We start from the raw sequence: 21831 nt of genomic DNA, 5'->3' as shown, positions 1-21831 counted from the left end.
AACAAATTCTTCTTCTGCTTACACAGGACCGGTTTAGTGTGGGGTTAATGCAGTTAACCCTTGTTAGCGCTCATCACCGAGATGTAACATTCTCCCAATGTACAAGTTAGATAGTGTCCTAACCACAACTAAAACAGCACTGTCATTTTAGTTTCTGGGACCATGATTCTCAAAACAAAACCACACTCGAGTGAAATGAAAACAATTTAAAGAACAACAAAAAGAACAGAAAGCCTGCACATGGCATAACGAATCCAAGATGGGTGCCGTGACATCATCAGAGTCTACAGTGAAAGAAAAAGGAATGAGCTGCCGAGTCTGGGGTTTGAACCTGTGAGAGGCGATCTGTATGAAACCGTAAACTTAGGTAAAACTACAACTTGGGAAAGACAACAAAATGAGAGGACTAGTATACATACATTACAATCCTGGAATGCCACACATCCCTCGGCTTTGCAAACGTCGCGTCCTCGCGACAACTTTACTAAAAAAAAAAAAAAAACATGACGATTTATGTCGGATTAGAATAAGTGCATGTGGAGAATAGTAGGGTTGCCATTATAAATAAGGAAGACAATGCTCTCAGAATGCAATTTATCTCGGACTACATCGACTGCATGACCACTTCAAAACGGAAGTGAATTTTGTCTGTGCTAGATTGCATTTACTGTGGTGATATTAGTTGTGATGAACATCATAAGTTCAAAGGAAATGGCGTGTCATAGGTCAATAGCATGAGCTCACCTATACCTCTGAGGGAGCTGCAGGTTACCTCTGTGTCGCAATCCATACCCGTGTGCTGCTGCTGGTAGCAGTTGTGGTACAACAGGTAGCTGGAAAGCATAGTGTACTTCTGCGTGATACTGAGGCTGAGTAGGTACAGCCATGGGCGGAACAACTAAATCTGCTGGAGCCACAGCATTCGGAGTAGCAATGTAAAGCTTCAATCGGTCACAGTGTATGGTCTGGACTTTGCCCGTGGAATCGGCAATGGCAAATACAACATCATTGATCTGAGATGCAATGGTGAAGGGGCCTTTCCAGGGTAGATGAACCTTTCGCGTCAGGCCGATCTTTACTGCAGGGTTATGTAGGCTAACACGATCATCAATACTGAGACGAGGCTTATTCGTGAACTTATCATACAGAGCTTTCTGGCGTTTCTGAGCAACTGCTTCAGAAGCACAAGCATGATCAAAGGCTTGCTGTAGGTGACACTTCAATCGCTGTACATAGTCGGTGGCGGTAAAGGCCTGCTGTGTAGGACTGTTGAACATGACATCAATAGGTAGGTGTAACTCACGACCAAACATCAATCTACCGGGGGTCTTCCTTGTGGAGGAATGAACACTGGAGCGATAGGCTAGAAGACGTCGTTGTGTGTTGTGTGTGTGTGTTCATCCCAGTTGGTGTGGTGATCATTCACATGAGCTGATAATATGTTCTCAATGGTTCGACTCATGCGCTCCACCAGACCATCACTCTGTGGTCTATACGCGGTGGTGTGTGATTTCCGTACATCCAAAAGTTGACATATCTGCTTGAACAAATGCGATTCAAACTGAGGTCCTCTATCAGAGTGAAGTTGATACGGCATGCCGTATCGACAGAACACACCATCAACTAATACAGTGGCGAGTGTCTCGGTACGCGTGTCAGGAATACCAAACGCCTCAGGCTTTCGTGAAATAGTCCATAATGACAACAATGTAACGATAACAACGGGATGACTCTGGTAACGGGCCCATGATGTCAATCGCCACACGTTCAAATGGAAATGAAGGCTGATCTTGCACCAATGGTGCTTTCGGGTTAGGTGTTGGCGACTTGCGACTTTCACATACAGAGCAACTCTTGCATAAATCCGTAACAGATGCAGTCATCAATGGCCAATAGAACCACCGTGCTCGAAGCTTCTGTAGAGTACGTTCTATTCCTAGATGGCCACCGGAGACATCAGCATGGGCACTCTGCATTGCTGTTGTCTGAAGAGATGATGGAACGACTAATAGCAAAATGGGAGTTTCGCTATCCTCGGGTTGATACACCCGGTACAAAACATCATCACATAACTTTAGGCGTTTCCAATTGCTCCACAGTCTCAGTACACCTACTGATACACCTCGCATTGCAGAGTCACTACGTACAGGTCGGTCTAGAAGGGCTTCTTGCCAACCAATCAGGGTACTGACGTCTGGATCTTGAAGTTGAACAGTTCTTAATTCAGCAGCTATAAATGCTTCACACCAATTAGGATCACTAGGACTAGATGGTAAGTCACTGGGCTGTGTGCAGGAATCAGCTTCTACTGAGTACACAGGACAGGGGACATCAGCATTTACTTGCCTTTGATCATTTTCTGGAAGGCGTGACAGAGCATCAGCGTTGGCGTGTTTGGAGCCAGGCCGGTGGCGGACAGCATAGGAGAATCGCGACAGTCGCTCAATCGATCGGGCAAGCAGGCCAGCGGGCTCCTTGAAGGAACTCAACCAAAGAAGAGACTTGTGGTCAGTACGCAATGTGAATTCAGCTCCAAGCAAATAATGGCTAAATGCATCAGCAAACTCTACGACAGCTAGCAGTTCACGCTTAGTGACCGAATAGTTCTTCTGAGACCGTGATAGGGATTTGCTTGCATAAGCAATGACAACTTCATGACCATCATCATTCACTTTGGATAGTACAGCACCAATACCCGTACCTGATGCATCAGTGTCAAGAATAAATTAATGCCTTCTGTGCGTCAGGATATGCTAGTACTGGTGGTGATATCAAGTGTGACTTCAATAACAAAGGCCTGCTTGCAGTCATCTGTCCATATGAAGGGAGTATCTTTATGTGACAAGAGGTGCAAAGGACCGGCTACAGTTGAAAAGTTAGGTACAAATCTGCGGTAATAGGAGGCAAAGCCAAGGAAACTACGTAACTCTCTAGCATGGAGATGAGGGCACCGACCAATCCTTGACGACCACATACTTATTGGTATCAGGTAGAACACCATCAGCAGAGAAGGTATAACCCAGATAGGTCACCGATGAGCAGAGTAATTGGTACTTCTTGGGTTTAACCTTGAGACCTGCCATTCGGAGCCGGTTGAAGATGAGTTGTAGTCGTTCCATGTGTTCCGACAAAGATGAAGAGAACACACTAATGGCAAATTGATGGCACAAGGTCCCCTAGCACTAGGTTCATCAGGCGTTGAAATGTTCCAGGAGCGTTGCACAGTCCAAACGGCATTCGGTTCCACTCGTATAAGCCAAATGGGGTAACACATGCAGATTTGGCTTTGGCGGCTTCATCCAACTCAACTTGCCAGTAGCCCGATGCAATGTCCAACGTGGAGAAGTACAACGCACCACTCATGGCATCAATGGCATCATCAACTCTAGGCATGGGGAAAGCGTCTTTCTTGGTGATTGAGTTCAAGTTTCTGTAGTCAATACACAGTCGGATCGAGGAGTCTGGCTTGCGAACTACCACGATAGGTGCAGCCCAGGGGCTCTTCGACGGTGAAATCACATCATTATCTAGCAACTCTTGAACATGGGCTTCGACTTCAGCACGCTGTTGAATGGGCAGGCGTCAAGGGGGTTGTCGCTTAGGCTTCTCAGAATCGGTCTCGATCTGGTGCGTAATTACATCCGTCTTACCTAAATCAAACTGACCACATGATATGACGAATCCAAGATGGGTGCCGTGACATTATCAGAATCTACAGTGAAAGAAAAAGGAATGAGCTGCCGAGTCTGGGGTTTGAACCTGTGAGAGGCGATCTGGATGAAACCGTAAACTTAGGTAAAACTACAACTTGGGAAAGACAACGTTATATTTCCGTGGATTCCAGTTTTTCTCCCTTCCTTATCAAAACATAATTTAAGCGCAGTTTAGCGCGTACTGGTTTATGATTTCTTTTTCTTCTGTTTGTATTTAGCGCTTGACCGGTTATTATTTTCCTTCTCTTTATTTTGCGCTACATATTATTATTTTTATGGGTTGAGAGTTCGTATTGGACTGTGAAAAAAGAGGAAAGACAACAAGATGAGACGACCATAGTCCATTCATTGGAAACTGGCACCCTAACTTTTTCGTGTCTCCCGCACATAGTTGTAGATATCGTGAAAACAACAGTACATCCTGCATTGTGTGACCCATGCAATTACTCCTAGCCACATTTGAGGCCAGAAAAGTCCAAGGACAGGGAAATAGAAATTCGGCCAGGTTTTACAAAATTGGGACAGGTATGCCATGGCAAAATGTATGGAGAAGCAGATCCAAAACCCAGATATTTGAGATTTAAAGTGGGTTTTTGATCATCAATTCGGCCCAAATCGGACTTTCAAAAGCCAGCGGGACAGTTTCCGATGAATGGACTGTAGTATACATACATTACAATCCTGGAATGCCACACAGACTCCCACTGCTCATTTCCTCATGTTCCTTATACATAGGCATGTCCTTTTTTTCCTTTGGCACCTGCATACATGTGCAACGTATGCACTACCATACACGTCTGCAGGTCCACACTGCACTCACTGGGCAACCCGATACGCCTGCTACATGCAGCGTGCAGCACGCACTGAGTTACCATATAAGGTGGCGGTACGTTGCGGTGAAGGGAATGTTGATACTAGTCCTGTGAGCGAGAATCAAGTTGAATTTGCGGCCCAAAGCTCGGTTTTTGATGCCTTTGGACAACGAGTCCTTCAACATTCCCTTCATCGTAACGCACCGCCACAAGAGATGAAGTCCTCGGCTCATTGACCGCTTCATCAGCCATGTATCAAACATGTCACAAAGGTCCAGCAAGAAGTAAATACAAAGAAACACTTTCTACATATCGGACAGCAATGAAGAAGCGAGAATAAAACAGAATCCTTCGCTGTCAGTTTTTTTCCGATCCAAGAGAGTCCCGTTTTTTCTGGCCACCTGGGTGAGTACACGCCAAACGCGGTGATTGATCGTGGCGGTTCCAGAACAAGAGCTCGCGCTGGGAGGAATGCACTGCATGTATCGCGTGCCCGGGTCACGCATTCAGTACGCGTGCCATGCCCCGCCAAGTCACTGCGTGTCTTGTTTGGCAAAAGATCTATTGTGCGCCTGTCCTGGCTCCGGTTTGCACTTACAGCTCAGCGATCAGAAATATTTTTTTCTTTTACAGCAGTTTGGAGAGCTCAAACTGTTCAGTTGTTGTTTTCTGCTTCTTGCTCCGCAGTAGTGGTTGGCTTGTGAATTCTTTTTCCCACCATCCCACCCTTACCATTATCTATAACTAGGACCTCACTTCCGGTCCACTTTTCACAATAAACACCGGGTGCTGGTACAACTCTTAACGGCAATGGTTTAACTCGTTCAATCACTTCGTGCTCTATGTTGAGCCAACACACGCGCTCTATGTTGAGCCACCATACGCGCTCTATGTTGAGCCACTCACTCTCTCGCGCTCTATGTTGAACCACTCACTCTCTTGTGCTCTATGTTGAGCCTCTCTCTCTCTCTCTCTCTCTCTCTCTCTCTCTCTCTCTCTCTCTCTCTCTCTCTCTCTCTCTCTCTCTCTCTCTCTCTCTCTCTCTCTCTCTCTCTCTCTCTCTCTCTCTCTCTCATGCTCTATGTTGAGCCACATTGCCTCACTCGCAGCCAGCACTCGTATAAGTGTTAACTCCAAACTCCGTGCCCTGTGTGTTGGTGTACTTCATAGCGGTGTAGCATCTGCATGTGGATGTGGGATGTTGGCTAATAGGCCATTCACACGACGTGCAAACTCACTTTTATCGTACTGTCTCCAGGGATATTTACTCGGATACGATAAACTTGGACTCCCGCGTGCAACTGATTTTTTATCTTGGCCGAGGCCCTTTTGCTTGCGATTATCTTTGCACGCCGGGAAAAGTGTCGGTTGTTGAAAGTGCGTACTGCAAATGCAGTGCTTGAACAAAGGAAAATTCAAAATTTAACATTTCCCGGCAATTTCAGGGGGTCACTATGGATACATTGACGATTGCAAAGTTTGCCCAGCACCGTGTGAACTGGATCACGGTTTGCCAGTGTTATCTTGATCACACGCGTGCAAATGTGTGCACGTCGTGTGAATGGCCTATAATGGTAAATATGTAGATGGACTCCGAAACATGCAAACATCTTTGACTATGCGAACGAGACCAAAGCGGAGAACGAGAGAAGTTCAGCACAGTTCCAATCTGACGAGTCAGATACACTGACACTCTCTTTCGTTCGACGCCACAAGGATACCCTGTTTGACTGGACAAGAGCTGCCTGTACCACCGTGTCAAAAGGCTGTCCAACTACATGGCAGGACAATGACTGAGGTAAGGAAGCTTTTACTCGTTTCGATTGGTCTCGCTGTTCTGTCGTTATGCTTGAATTTTTTTTCCATTTTCAAGGAACGTATTGCGTTTGTTTGATATTGCTTGAATGAATGCCCTAAAAGTAATCAACGACTTCGTAATAGTTGCGTGACAATAGGGCTCAGTTGAAAGTGATGACGTCAAAAACGGCCAGGGTAGTAAGTTGACATCAGATTTCTATTTTGGATCCACTAAGGTGTGACTTTGCTATTGCCTCAGTATGTGGGTGCATAGCAACCCACTCATGTCGTATGCAGGGGTGACTTTTACTTCGCCACCAGTTGTAAACCCGCCCCCAGTAGCCAAATCAGTCAGTTTCACTGGCTACATCACCTTGCTGTGAGTAAGACGGCTTGAAATGTGCTTGGATCCATACAAAAACTGGATCCAAGTGGATCCAGTTTTTGAATTTTTGAAATTGTTGCTATGCTGTGACGTAGCACTTTCAAGCCCTATACTATCAGTCCTCAAGGACTGCAAGGACTTTGCATCAATCGTCTAGCTATCATAAAATTAATTTTATTTCATGAGAAATGTATTTTTGTCCTGTGATAATTATGTGAAGTCCACAACACTCTTCCTCTAGTATGATGTCAAATACAATGGGATCGACAAACGCAGTGCCAGTGTACTAGTAGTAGTAGGAGGATTGCTTGTATGCCGATGACAAGAAAAAGCTTCTCAAGATAATACTCGTATTCCATGAAGTAACCGTTTTGATGTCACAAACATGCCATTGTGTCAGTGAAATTGCCTCGTAACAACAAATCATTGCATTTCCACCTTGGGGAAGACTGTTTGACTGACGGTAACGCTGTACAGATTGTTTAAATCATCTCATATCAATTTAGTTGCAGTGAAGTGAAACACTGTGGAGTACACTACATGTATGTTGGTGTGTCTGTGCGTCTTGAGTGTGCACAAACGATCTTGTTCCTCGTATTACTACCGTAAAGTACTGTTGATCCGCCCCTCTCTAATTCCCGCCCCCTGTCGATTTTCTACCTGTGAAGCGACTTCGGTGTATACAACGAAATACGATGTTGAACCAACGCATGCACTGCTGTACACAATACGTGCCAATCCAGGATGAAAATGTGCACAATCCAGCATATCGAGTCTGATCCTGGCGACATGGCGTGGGGGGTGGGGGGGTGGATCAACGGTACTTTACGGGAATAGATTATTGTCCCCACCATCACCTGAGCATCACATTCGTTGAGAACTTGGTAGTTGTGTGCTTCCATGCATCATTACGGTAATAAGCGTATCCTTGTGCAATCTATTTGTTGCAGGTGTGCTGATCTTCAGAAGCTTGCGGAACTGAGTGCTGCTGAACATTTCCATGGCCATGAGCAATGGTGAAGCTTGCTATTCCACTCTCAGCATGTGCTAGTATTATGCTGACTACTGCACTATGTTGATCTCTTACACTAATACATGTATGTAAACGTGCGTGCACCCGTCCACGTATGCATTCGTTTCGTATAATTATTTGTTATCCCTCTTTACGTGTAAATGGGTGGACGTTTGCATGGCTGTTGGAGTTGCGTGTGTATTGTGTCTCTACTCTTTTCTTGGTGTTTTCTTGGCGTTGTATAAGTTTGTGTGTGTGTGTGTGTGTGTGTGTGTGTGTGCGCGTGCGTGTGTGTGGACGTTTCCATGGCTGTTGGAGTTGCGTGTGTATTGTGTCTCTACTCTTTTCTTGGCGTTGTACTGTCCCCTTGGAAAAACGCGATTCCGCGGTCGCGGCAAATTTCGCAGAAATTGCTATCATCCGCGGAAATCACGGAATCTACACTTTTGCCCGCGGAATTTGAATTTTTTAGGGTAAATTAGTAAAATTACTACTCAGAAAGCAGCAGAAAAACTACTTCGCGATCTGTTGGAGCACATTATGCTCTTGCCAGTGTGGGTGAGTGCAGGATCTCCAAAATTCTTCACTCTCATGTCAGTTTGTGACTGCAAAGGATAGTGTGAAAAGTGCTCCTTCCTGCAACTAGTTGTCATATCCTCTACAAGGAGGGTGAACACTTGCAGAAAGTGCCACAGATTTTTGATTTTACCACAGAAAATGCCGCAGAAAACCCCCCTTTTCCCCGCGGAATTTGCCGCGGAATTTTGAATTATTGGCCGCGTTTTCCCAAAGGGACAGGTTGTATAAGTTTGTGTGTGTGTGCGTGTATGTGTGTGTGTGTGTGTGTGTGCGCGCGCACACAATAATTTGAAAACAATAAATTAATTCTTGGCTCTCAATCATAGCCTATTCTCTTTCGATTATTGGTATTTTTCTTGGTATTTTCTTGGCGTTGCGTGGGTGTGTGCATGTGTGTATGTGTGTGTGCGTGCACAACGATTTGAGAACACTACATGATTGAGATATTGTAATTTGCAGCGTCTGCGAAGAGACCACTTGATTTGAGGATGGTGTTTGTAGGTTTTTTTCATGTAATTGTTGTGATCACAGGAGTGTGATTCCCACCTACTTATAAATGTGACGTCATGTACATTTATGTGCTGTGTACATTATGCGTCATGGGTCTCTAGCTCTGTTTTATTATTCTGTGTTTTATGCATGTTTTGTGAGCGGATCTTTCATGTGATCGCTTAAGCGGGATTCACAGAAGCTTTTTTGCGATGCTACAGCCGCGAAACCGGGAAAACCCCAAATTGCAAACATCGCGGACCCCACGCAACTGCCGCAACAGGGCCATCGCGAAAGTTGCTCAACTTTTGCGATGCGACAAGCGATTTGGCGTACGATGTTGGCCTTTTCTACAGCAAAGTTGTACACAGGTTCAAGAGTTGCCTATAAATTTGTACAAGGTGTACCAAACCGCGCGGATACCATGATGACGTACCCAAATCAGCAAGACTTTGTCGCATCGCTGACTTCTTCTGTGAATGGTATTTCGCGAGTTCGCATCGCACGCGTCCATCGCAGATCGCGTCGCATTGCAAAAAAGCTTCTGTGAATCCCGCTTTAAGGTGGGACACCACCATTCGCGGCCCATATCAGACCGCATACAATTGAAATAGGCATAATTATCATGAAAAGGGATTGGCAGATTGCCTTGAAATTTTCCATGTTCAATCACTATATACTGCTACACAATGTAGGCACCAAAGAGAGAATTTACAGTTCATCCAAGTAATGATTGACGGGCTACACAAATTCTTTACGGGTGCGCACAAACAGCAATTTTTTTGGACAACTTTGCAGCAAGATCAACACAGACAGTTCCAAAATGCAGCAAAACCCAGTCCACATGCCTATGCAGGGAATGAACTACAATGAGCTCTATCTGACAGGTATTACTACACCAAATGCAGAGACAAAACAGGACGAGCCGCAAAACGCGTAAAATAGAAGGCACTGTGGGAGCTCAAAATCCAATGTAAAAGGTCCTATGATCACCATTGTAGTTCAATCCCTGCGCAACAAGTCACTGATTCCAAAAATGTATGGGTTGATAGGTCTAAAATAAACACACTAGCCGCAATCATGTCCAAGAAGGCAGAAAAAGGCCAAAAAACACAAACATTTACATGTGTAGGTGTCTTTTTCATAGATTCTAAGACTATTGTTCCAACTAAAACCCACCAGCCTCGTATGTGACACCCTCAGCTTCCACAATCTGCTCCTCAATTCCCTTCCTGCACCTTCTCCTTTGTTTCCTGCGCTGCTTTTCTTCCTGCTTCATCTTCTTCTCAGCCTTGGCCACTCTAAACTATCCTCCAACACGAGCTGGCGTTCTGCAAAAAGGCCAGGTGCGGTTGCAGAGAGGGATATGGCCCGACTTCCACTTCTCATACTCGTCAGCTGTGACTTCACTATGCGCCTGGCGAGCTTTCCACAGGCTGAAGCCATGGCAGTACTTGGAAGCTACATGCACATCAAGGACCTTCCCGACTTGCCAGTCAATTGCCGTAAGCGCACCGTGCAGGGAGGAAAACCCGCGCTTCATTCACGGACCATCATATGTGACAGCAGTTATATGCTCAGGCCTGTCCATTGTCTTGTTCATCTGCTGCTTCGTTCATGCTGATTTGCGCAACTGACCTTGCCGCCTTGCACAATGCTCGCTGGTGCCGCTGGAATGCAGATAGCTGAACAGGTGGGGGCAAATTCATGAGGCCGCAAAAAAATTTGCAAGCCAACATGGCTAATTCCCAGAGTGCGCGATGCCAGAACACTGCGGCGATTGCACTCATAAAACCGTCCTGACTTCTCCACCACTGGCAGGCTGGTGCCTGCCTGCTGGCTGAACACTCTTCATTGCAGCATGTGATTCTGACAGTGGATGCAAGGCCAGAACGTGCAGTTTCAGCAATGGTCAGCTCACCTCCACAGTATTTACACGAGCAAGCAGAGAAAATCAAATGTCGTAAACAGTTCAAGTTCACTAAGCGATTTCCAGTGGCGTCTGAATCACAACTTTCAGCGATTGGGCCATGAAAGTCCTCAGAGAACGAGGAATCACTCGAGGGAGCAACTATCTGAGTTCGAGGTCAGCGCACATCCATCAAAGCTCTCCTCCGAATCCGACTCACTGTCGCTCATTTGAATCCATTGATTTTTTTATTATTATCACTGTATTCTTATTTTGGAACGCCATCGTACAACTTGCGCTTCGAGGCGGACTCTGGCACTGCTTCAGCTTCATAAACTCCCTCAGCAGCTTCCTGGACAGGTGTAGTGAGAATCTTCTCTTTGCAGGACGCTTGCACGACCTGCTCTTCTTGTTCCCCATCGTGCATCGCGCTCGAAACTGCAACAACAAAGAAGTCCTTTGGGAAAGAGTTTTTTACAAAGAGTTTTTTGCACTTTTTTTGCACGTAGCACGGTCACTGCTGCCATGGCAACAAAATTAGGAAGTAAAAGCGCTTCAATTACAAAACTCCCAAACTCCACGGCCGGCCATATTAAATCTTGACAGCTCGTTGCACGAGCATCGCGATGTGTACAAAATTAATGTTTTCAACTTTTTAGTGTACGAACGTCGCGATGTGTACAAATCTTTCAAATGTTTTCAAATTTCAAACGGTCATAATAATAATTATCCATATAAAAATCGCTCTGTGAGCGGTTCTGAAAAACCTTTACTGGTACTGCCCCGTCGTAAAAGTAAGAAATTAGAACTGGCCCATTGTCCCCCCAAATGCGAACTGATCCACCTAAATCGCGAATGACGGGACCCGAACGCACCAGTAGCACGAGGTCGGGAGGGCACAGGATCACGGCAATTATCATAGGGTATACCAGTATTAGTAGTAGAATTTATTATTTTGATAGGGAAGCTTACCGCTAGTACAGTACATGGCCTATGGTCCGGACCAACGTCCCCATCTGCATCCACAGGTAGGAACCTCGTGCTACTGGTGCGTTCGGGTCCCGTCATTCGCGATTTAGGTGGATCAGTTCGCATTTGGGGGGACAATGGGCCAGTTCTAATTTCTTACTTTTACGACGGGGCAGTACCAGTAAAGGTTTTTCAGAACCGCTCACAGAGCGATTTTTATATGGATAATTTCAGCTCTTTTTCCGTTCCCTCCCCACCCCAACCCCGAAGGTAAACATGATGACCACGCACGCGATGTACTGTATGTAGCCATGCGACTGCAATAACACACTGATACATACCAGCCCTCCCCGCCTCGCTACCCCGCACATAGATACACAAACATGTGTATGCACACGGCACACACACGTGGCCACGCACACACACGCACATGCACACGACACAAACAGGAAATTCTTCATGTATAATGCCATGCAAAGCAGTGGCCACCGTACTTGAGGAAGTGAGTTGTGAAACAAAAATAATTCAACTACAGCGTGTAGACAAGCTGACGGCCAAAGCACAACATAGCAAACATGACATTTGCCCAAGGATTGCAGTTTACAGACCATGCCATGGAAGCAGCGAATACAGAATGTAATATCATACAAAGTGACAAGCAAGGACGTGGCCATCATACACCAGAAACTTGCAGAAAGTCACATATCCAACAGATAGAGAAGTGAACAGCAATCTGATACAGCCCACACAGGACAAAGCGGACCTGATACTCGTCCCAGGATCGCAAGTGGCAAACCCTTTTCAATGCATAACATGCAGGTGTACGTTAGACGCATGAACATCTGACCGTGTCGCCAGCATACAATGTCATCACATGTTTACCCCACAAGTTACACACATGCACAGTAGAAGCACAATAAAAGCAATGGAAAAGTACGATGTGGTTGCTGAAGCATCTTCACACTTCAAATTCAGACTTCAATGTGGTCGTCACGGGATGATATACCTGCAAGATACAAGTGATGAAGAAAGAAAGCAGAAGGTCGTGAGGTAGGCTATGAGACACCAAAAACGGTTCACCTACATGTCTGTTCAGGGCTAGTGCACTCACACGGAGAATTGTCATAATCGAGCATTTCCCAAACTGAGAAGTGCAATGAAATCCACTTGCATGCACAGGAGCAATTTTGCAATAATTATTATGATGCGCAATTCGACACGATCTGCGATGCTGCGTGCGATGTGCCCTGCTGTCATGATAGTGACAGTCACCGCGGTATGTTTTGTCAACGTCGCCCGTGCACTCTTCTGTCAAGTCCAAAGTGCTCACATACTTGGCAATGTTTTGCAGTGATTAACTTTTATCCTAGTTATGTCACGGGTAACTTTAATGAAGTACCCGCAGGCCGTGTCGATCTGCACATCGTCCACTCTCTCATGTACTTGGCCTGCTTTGTCTGTGTATCCATTTCATGTGCGATCCACAAAATCGACTAGACAGTGGGTGCAATACGCTCTCTACCTGAAGACGTTCTTCTGGCGACATCTCGCCATGTACTTGGCCTGGCTTTGTCTGTGTATCCATTTCATGTTCGATCAACAAAATCTCAATGCACTACAGAGACTAGACAGTGGGTGCAATACGCTCTCTATCTGAAGACGTGAACCATTAAATTTTTTGGAAAAGTTATACGTACACCTGAACCTAATGAAGTACAGGAATAGAGAGAGTGACTACAATACGCTCTCGACCTGATAATAGTGATAACGTGAGTACAAGACACTCTCCACCTGATAACGTGTTAGAAGGTAACATGTCTACAGTCCCACCGTACCCTTCCGACACGACTGTAGACCATTACATTTTTTGAGAAGTTATACGTACACCTTAAACGTAATGAAGTACAGGAATAGAGAGAGTGACTACAATACGCTCTCGACCTGATAACGTGAGTACAATACACTCTCCACCTGATAACGTGTTAGTAGAAGGTAACAGGTCTACAGTCCCACCGTACCCTTCATCATTCCTCATTCACCATCGCGCGATACCCTGGCACACACTGGCAACATATCAATGGGGTGCCTTACCGTCGTCTAGAGGAGACGTCTTCGCAGCAATATTTTCCCTCCTGCGCATTCAGTCGCCGACGCGACAGCGTTCACGGGGCCGTTCCAGTTGCGGAAGACATTCGATTCATCGGGCCAATTCAGAAACAGGGCCGTGGACACACAGGGGGCAGAGGAGAGACATTGTTAGTGGACAAGAAATATGCAGTGGCAAGTGGCGAGTGCCGCATGGATGTCAAGTTGTCATGCACAATTCAGCTATTACTTACGGTCCAGTTAGTCCTGCCATTGCTCGCTCGTCCTGGTTCCTCCTCGTTCGTCTTCCTGCACGTCTGCACTTCTCCTTCCCCACCGTTGGCTTTGCGGTACGGGGGTGCCGGAAGGAATTCCCACCATGTATCCATGTACATGAAGTCCCACCATGTCTCCATGTACATGTCCACGGCCACGTCAGCAGTTTGTACAGTACCGGAAGGAGTTCCCACGATGTCTCCAAAGGCCTAGAGCGGACGTCTTTGCAGCAATTCTTTTCGCCCTGCGCATTCAGTTCGCCGACGATGTCTCCAAAGGCAAAGGCCTAGAGCCTACAAGTAGTAGAGGGGACGTCTTTGCAGCAATTCTTTTCACCCTAGTACCCTGCACATTCACCCCGCCGACACGACAGCGTTTACGGGGCCGTTCCAGGTGCAAAAGGTCCACGTCAGCAGTTCTCAACTATTTCGCGTACGGGATAGTCGCCGCGACAGCGTTTAAGGGGTCGTTCCAGGTGCAAAAGGTATCCATCAATGGCACTTTGCAGTATGGGGTACGGAAAAGGGGCCTCCTCGTTCGACTTCGTCGACTTCTGCAGTTCTCCTTCCCGTCAGGGGTACCGAAAGGGGCCTCCTCGCAGTTGTCCTTGCCGTCAGGTCCACGTCATGCAGTTCTCAACTATTTCGCGTACGGGATAGTCGTCTTTGTCGTACGCGACATCGGCGTTTACCGAGTGGCATTGGCACAAAGCAGACCGTTGACGGGGTCACGTGTCAAAAAAGTATCAACAACGTGTCGACTACGTGTCGACCACGTGTATAGCGGTACACTCAGCGGTACACTAATTCTCGTGCCATTCTCGTGTCACAAAACTGGAACATCGAGTACCAGTATGGAAAGGCTTCAGACAGGAAGCCTTTCCAATGACTATAAATGTAGTACCAAGAGTACTAGTACCGGTCTGTATACCGGGTAGTAGTACTACTAGTAGTCGACTGCAACGGTTGGTCCGAATCGCTTCAAATTTGGAATACATGTACGTACACTCGGACAAGAACTGAAACTACAACTTCAAGTACAAGCACCATTGACATTGTTGTCTTGTCTGACCGAACCCAACATTTTGGCGCAGTGAACAGGATATACTAGTAGCTCAGCTCGTGGCAGTCGTGACGACTCGCGAGATGGCAGCGAAGATAAAGGTGTCCGTCAAGCTCGATCTCGATCACGAGCGCGGCGCGGACCACTTCCAAACTTGGCTGAGCCAGCTAAGTATAAAATTCCAGCTCCACGAAGTGGCGGACAAGAAGGAACGTTATCTTGCTGCCGCGTCTAATTTAGGCGAGCAAGCTGCCTACTACCTGTGGCAGAGGTACCCTGACATCCCATCCGGAGACGATCCGTACCAGGCCCTCGTAGATTTATTTCAACAATATTTCGGAGGCAAACGGAGCAGAACGTCCAGACTCGCCGCACTCTTTTCTGTGGCACAGAGAGATGGCGAGTCAATCCCCGCGTATCGGCATCGCCTTCAAAAGAAGATGCGCGATTGCAGCGGCGGCGTAGGTGGACAAGATTCTGGATGATGTGTCTGTGCACCTTTTCGCTCGTGGTTTGAAGTCGGCGTACACCCGCCAGAAAGTATTGGAACAGGGCGAGACGACCCTCGAGAAGGTGGCAGAACAAGCGCAGGTTGTCACCCTGGCTGCAGAAACCGTAGGCGAGCAACAGATGAGTGGTGCCGTGGTGGAAACTGTAGCGTATATGGATCGGTCCAGTCAAAGGAACTTTACAGCACCAGTGAAGTCGACACCTGTCTATGTTGACTTGGCACCACCACACCGCTTGAGTGAAGCATGTGGCTACTGTGGGCAGCTGCATCCTGCTGGAAAGGCGTTATTGTCCCACAGCCAGGCGACTTGCAGCCAATGTAAGAAGCAGGGCCATTACGCGAGTGTTTGTAGAGGACGGCAAAGAGGGCAAGGCCCTTCTGCGTCATTTGGCACCCAGGCTGCGTCCGACAGCCGCGTGTGCGGATGGATGGACCAGGGAGATGGATTCCTGGAGGCATACAGCATCCACGACGGAACAAATGGATTTCTCCTTCCCCTGAGAGTCCTTGTTCTCAATCATCAACACATACTACAGATGCGCGTTGACACTGGCAGTATGGTGACCATTCTGCCACGTTCCCAAGTACCAGCAGGCGTGACACTTCAGCCGTCACAACTGGCAATGCAGCCCATTCGCTCTACGCGTGTGAAACCCATCGGCATGTTCAATGGAAGGTTGAGCAATCACGGCCGAGTGGTAACCGAGACGATCTATGTGGTGGATGATTCCGAGCGCCACATACCAGCTCTGATCGGAGAACGAGCCAGCCTGGCACTGGGTCTACTGATGATACCCGAGACGGGTTACGCAGATGCTGCACCGATCGAGGAGTCAGACAGTCTTCCTCCTATGAAGACACCGGTGAATGTGCATACGAAGAAAGACGCCGAGCCAGCACAGCAAACGTCTCGCCGCGTACCACCTGCCCTCATGCCGTCGTTGCGTGCCCAAATCGATGTTTGGGTGCAACAGGGAGTCGTGGAGCCAGTCCACCTGGTGGATGAAGACGATTTTGTGTCCCCGTTGGTGGCAGTTCCAAAGCCCGATCGCACGTATCGTTGGTGTGTAGATCTCCGACAGGTCAACAAGTCCATTGACCGGCCGGGACTGCAGCTGCCAACCACGGATGAACTGCTGGGACAACTGGCCAACGCGTCGTATTTTTCCAAAATCGACCTGAAGACCGGCTATTCTCAACTGGAGCTCAAGCCAGAGTCACGGCGCTACTTTGTCATTGCCTCACCCCTCGGGTATTTCCGTTTCAAACGTCTGCCATTCGGAGTCTCCAGTGGCCCGGAATTGTTTCAGCGGCAAATGGAACAGATTCTGGCTGGGTGTGAGGGCGTCGTTATCTACCTCGATGACATTGATCTTTGCTGCCACCCAGGAAGAGCACGATCGCCGGCTCGCAGCAGTGAAGGCTGCTCTTGCAGCACACAGCGTCACCATCAACGCCAAGAAGTCTGTGTACAACGTATTGTCAGTACCATTCTTGGGTCATGTCGTCTCAGGTAATGGCGTCGCGCCAGGTCCAGAGAAGGTGACAGCGTTGCAGAATATGAAGGACCCGACTACCCTAGCTGAGCTGAGCGCGTTCCTTGGTCTTGCCACCTACGTCGGCAAGTCCCGAACATGGCGCAAGTGATCCAGCCTCTCACGGCGCTCCCCAGTGGCCCGTGGAACTGGACTGCAGCGTGCACCGCGGCAGCAGCTTGCATACGTAGTCACTTCAGTACAACACCAGTGCTCCAGCTGTTCCAACCCCAGCGACCCACACGTATTGAAGTGGACGCTAGCGGCAGTGGCCTGGGGGCGGTATTGGCCCAGCAACAAGATGATGGACAGTGGCGTCCAGTGCATTTTGTCAGCCGCAAGCTAACGGGACCGGAGTCACGCCACGCAGCCATCGAGCTCGAAGCATTGGCAGTGAGTTGGGCCGTCAGCCGTTTCCGCAGCTAAGTCACCGGAATGGCATTTCATGTCATCACTGACCACAAGCCTCTCCTGCAGATCTTCGCACCCACCTACCCGTTGTCTCAAGCTAGCTTGCGTGTGCAACGACTTCTGTTTAAGATACAGGATATGATCTTCACTGTCAGCTACCGCCCGGGCCAGGAGAATCTAGTGGCAGATGCGTTGTCGAGGTTGCCTGTGGAGGAAGCAGATGTCAACTTTGCTGTTGTCCAGCACATCACCATGGCTGATGGCCTGTCCACTGATCATCGTCAGCGTATCGCAGAGCCCACCGCAGCCGATGCTACACTTTGCGCAGTCAGAGACGCGCTGAGGACTGACAACTGGCCTTCAACTTCAGCTGTTGCACCATACCGCGCGTTGCGACACGAACTAAGCGTCTGGCGTATACTGGCACGCAGGACTTCGTCATCCTTCGCCAAGAACGACTAGTGATCCCCGAAGCGGCAGTACCGGAAGTTCTCAAACCGGCTCATGATGGTCATCCTGGTGTGCGCAAAACCAAGGCCCGGCTTCGTGAGTCGGTCTGGTGGCCAGGCTGGGCGGAACATGTCAAGCAGCACCTGAAGAAATGTGAGCCGTGCCTCAAGGAGACCGCCACAGCGCCTGTCCCTCTGAAGCCTCGTGAACTCCCCCCTCGTCCATGGCACACGATTGCCATAGACCTGTTCTACTACCAGAACCGACCGTTCTTCAGTATGCTGGACCTCTACTCCCGCTATCCGATTGTAGCTCCTCTTCGCTCCGAGAGCACAGCAGCCGTATTGAGTGCTTGTAACCAGGTGTTCACTCTGTTTGGAACACCGCGGCGGATCATTTCGGACAACGGACCACAGTTCGTCAGTGCCGAGTTTGCATCAGCATGTCAGCAGTGGAATACCAGTCACGAGCGTATCGTTCCGTACTCTCCGCGTCAGAATCCAGTGGAGAGATTGCACCAAACCCTCAAGCGTCATATGAGGAAGTCGGGTTGCTCCTCCGCAGACGAGGCTCTGCAACGAGCGCTACGCACGGTTCGCTCCACCATCAACACTATCACCGGCAGGGCACCAGGTGATCTCTTCTTGCGTGGGGGATACAATACTCCTCTGCGATACCTCAAAGAGCAGACAGAGAGCATTGATGATGACGACGATGAGAGCGACACTGATGAGGAGGTGCGCATTGCCGACGCAACTGCTAAAGCCACTGCCAAGGCGCGCTTTGACGCGCGTCACCTTGTGCAGCCCAAAGTGGTCAATCCTGGAGCAGCTGTGTTCTTGAAGGAACCGTCAGGCAACATCGTACCGGCAGTTATTGTGCACTCTTCACCTCACGATGTGACCGCCATCACCGATGCAGGAGTTGAGCGAAGACGTCATCTGGACTCAGTGATCCCTCGCCCGTCCTCCGACTCGACTGTTGCCGACTCTACTGTTGCAACTCCAAATGAACCGCAGCCTAGCCACACTGTTTCGGCTGATGCTCCCAATGTCCGGCGCTCTGAGCGCAGGGCACAAGCTCCCGCACGCCTCAACCTCTGAGTGTTCTCGGTTGACAGGTCGTGTTGACACTTGCATGTCAGAACCCGTAGCCTTCTTCTCATTGTTGTTTTTGTTTTGCTCTGGATTCTTTCTTCAACACTTTTGTTTTGTTTTTCCAGTCTGCCCATCCTTCCTTGTCATGGGGGGGGGGGGGGAATGTTGTGATCACAGGAGTGTGATTCCCACCTACTTATAAATGTGACGTCATGTATGTGCTGTGTACATTATGCGTCATGGGTCTCTGTTTTATTATTCTGTGTTTTATGCATGTTTTGTGAGCGGATCTTTCATATGATCGCTTAGTTCTGCGTGCTTAGTGATGCGCAAGCGCATGGGCACTGTTTTCGTACACTGTTTAGGTTTTTGGATTCGGATATTTGATTTGAGTTTGTTTTGGACAAGAACTGAAACTAGCACCAATGTTGTCTTGTCTGACCGAACCCAACAGTAATGAAGTGTCTGTAGTGGAGCCTCAATACTAAGTATAAGTCTTATTTTTATCTTGAGAAGTGAATGATATAAAGGATTAAAGGGAGAGGCAGTTTTATGGTTAATATTCACTGCTCACAGCAGCTCCTATGTCTAATTTTGAACTCTGGATAGGGGATGCCTAATTGGCTGGACTTTATACAGGGAGTGTTGTCCACATAAAGACTCTGTATACTAGTAGTTGATTTCAAAGTTTGGACTCTGTACAGTGGATTTTGGACCAATGGACTCTATAGGGGTGAAGCCAATTGGCTGGACTCTATACAGGGAGTGATGTCCATCTAAACTTTGAGCTCACAGTTGATTCCAAGTTTGGACTCTGTACAGTGGATTTTGGACCAATGGACTCTATAATAGGGGTTGGAAATCATATAGGGGCTGGACTCTCTACTGAGTCCAACATATATTCTAGTGATTGTTAGTCTTGGTCATATGCTGTCTGATGAAGTGTTCTGACACGAAACTCAGAGTAACAGCGGAAAGAGACTTGTTTGCTTCATTGCTGTGTAATATTTGTATTACTTGCTCTGTCCACTGGACATTGAGCACTGTAAGCAGCCTAAGGACTTTAGACAACTGACAAGTAGATGAAATAGATTATTGCGGATAGTGAGAAATAAAAATGTCTTGCCTCCGAGGCTTTATTTCCACCGCCATAATTAGATCCTTTGTTTATACTAACTTCTCACTAACTTAGAAGTTGCGACTTCGGCGGTATTATTGATGAAGTTGGTTGTTCCAACGAGGAACACACGCTTCTTGCCGAGCTTATCACTTGACTGACTCACGACTGCCATCCGGCGCACACGAGGAGCACGTCGCACCTTCCACTCGGCAAACCTGCAAGAAAGGGAGCGGTGCTTTCTTGCAGGTTTGCCGGGTGGACGGTTCGACGTGCTCCTCGTGTGCTCCGAATGGCAGTCGTGAGTCAGTCAAGTGTCAAGCTCGGCAGGAAGCGTGTCTTCCTCGTTGGAACAACCAACTTCGTAACTTCTCACTATTTCATACTAATCCGATTCTATCACTTATGTCCTGGTACGTCTGGTTGCCATTCCCTACTGTTCACTTGCCCGTAATTCCTCCAATGAGAACACTAAGTCTTCTAACTTTAACTGGTAAGCAGTGTTGCCGGAAGAACGCCGTTCTGTCTGGAACTCTGACGTACAACCCAACCTCATTCTGCTTTCGGTGTCAATCAGACTGGTGTACACTATCACATTTTACTTCGATTCTCCTTTGGTGAAGCTCATGGCTTGTCGAGTGATAACTATTTTGATCCCAACCCGACTGTGTGACAGGTTCATTAATCAGCGTCGGCGAGTTTCGGACGGTCTCAATCGCTCAAGGCTAGGATCAGTTGGCCAGTCAGCGGCTGAATCCGGCACAGCGTGCACAGCAGTATCATCAACCTCAACCATGCAGATCGGCAATCCACAGAGCCAGCTGAGCAGCCACACACCAACTCCCATCCGATCGCCGACTATGTCCAGCAACACTGCACTAAGTCCTGTTCAGCTGCAGATGGTGATGTCACAGCAGCACTGGGATAGTGGGCACGGTGAGTGGTTGGCATAACATTCTTTTGGGAACAAAGGTCATTTGATGTATCATACAAGTAGTTCAGTGTGGGAGCAAACCCATTCCTAAAAAATCATCGCCGAAGTCGCAACCACTATTTCATACAAGTAGTTCATTATTTTACGTACATGAAATGTACATGTACATGTATGTGTTGTCGGTGCGTATGCGTGTTGCTGGTGTGAGTTAACTTAAAAGAGATTTCGTCTTCGGTTCATCATATCCAGTTAGTTTGCTCCGCTCATCGAGTGTAAAGAAGCGTTCACATAGAGCATATGCGTTTTCATTTTTCAATATGTTGTCCTCCTGTGAGGATAACAAGAGGCCCGTGCAGATCCTGGGGAGTTCGTTCGTTTCCTTTACTCTTATGATTTGTTGTCTGACTTTTTTTATAGTTGTGTGATCAGTCGGTGTGCTGGGGATTTGTGTGACATCAGGCCGCACCGAAAAATTCTTTGTTTCGGGTAACATGGCCAGAAAAATACCAGTCGGTCAGTCGGCTTTCTTTTTTTTGCCGATATTTTTTATGCATGTCATGCGCCAGATCTAATTACCGGTGTGCACTTGTGTACAGTACACAGCCCAGATACAAAATGTGTGGTCGATAAAACAGGCGTAGTAGCATTCTCAATCGACAGCTCGATCAGACTGCCGGGAACAGTCAAA

General features: G+C 47.8%; 1 protein-coding gene and 1 long non-coding RNA gene across 2 annotated transcripts in view; both read left to right on the top strand.

Annotated features, from left to right (window-relative positions):
* Nucleotides 1-21831, top strand: part of LOC135807006 (uncharacterized) — a 78863-nt gene that overhangs the window by 44921 nt on the left and 12111 nt on the right. Inside the window, exon 11 of the mRNA XM_065321109.1 lies at nt 20886-21145. Coding sequence (XP_065177181.1) covers nt 20886-21145 — 260 coding nt within the window. The remainder of the gene's footprint in view (nt 1-20885; nt 21146-21831) is intronic.
* LOC135805343 (uncharacterized) lies at nt 494-9478 on the top strand. The gene is made up of 3 exons (XR_010551131.1): nt 494-6323; nt 7658-8072; nt 8518-9478. It is a non-coding gene; the product is annotated as an uncharacterized LOC135805343 (long non-coding RNA).

The sequence above is a fragment of the Sycon ciliatum genome, chromosome 1, assembly GCF_964019385.1.
Source record: "Sycon ciliatum chromosome 1, ocSycCili1.1, whole genome shotgun sequence".
In the NCBI taxonomy this organism is placed as follows: Eukaryota; Metazoa; Porifera; class Calcarea; order Leucosolenida; family Sycettidae; genus Sycon; species Sycon ciliatum.
The sequence above is the reverse complement of the archived record's forward strand: the minus strand, read 5'-3'. Positions and strand labels throughout refer to the sequence as shown.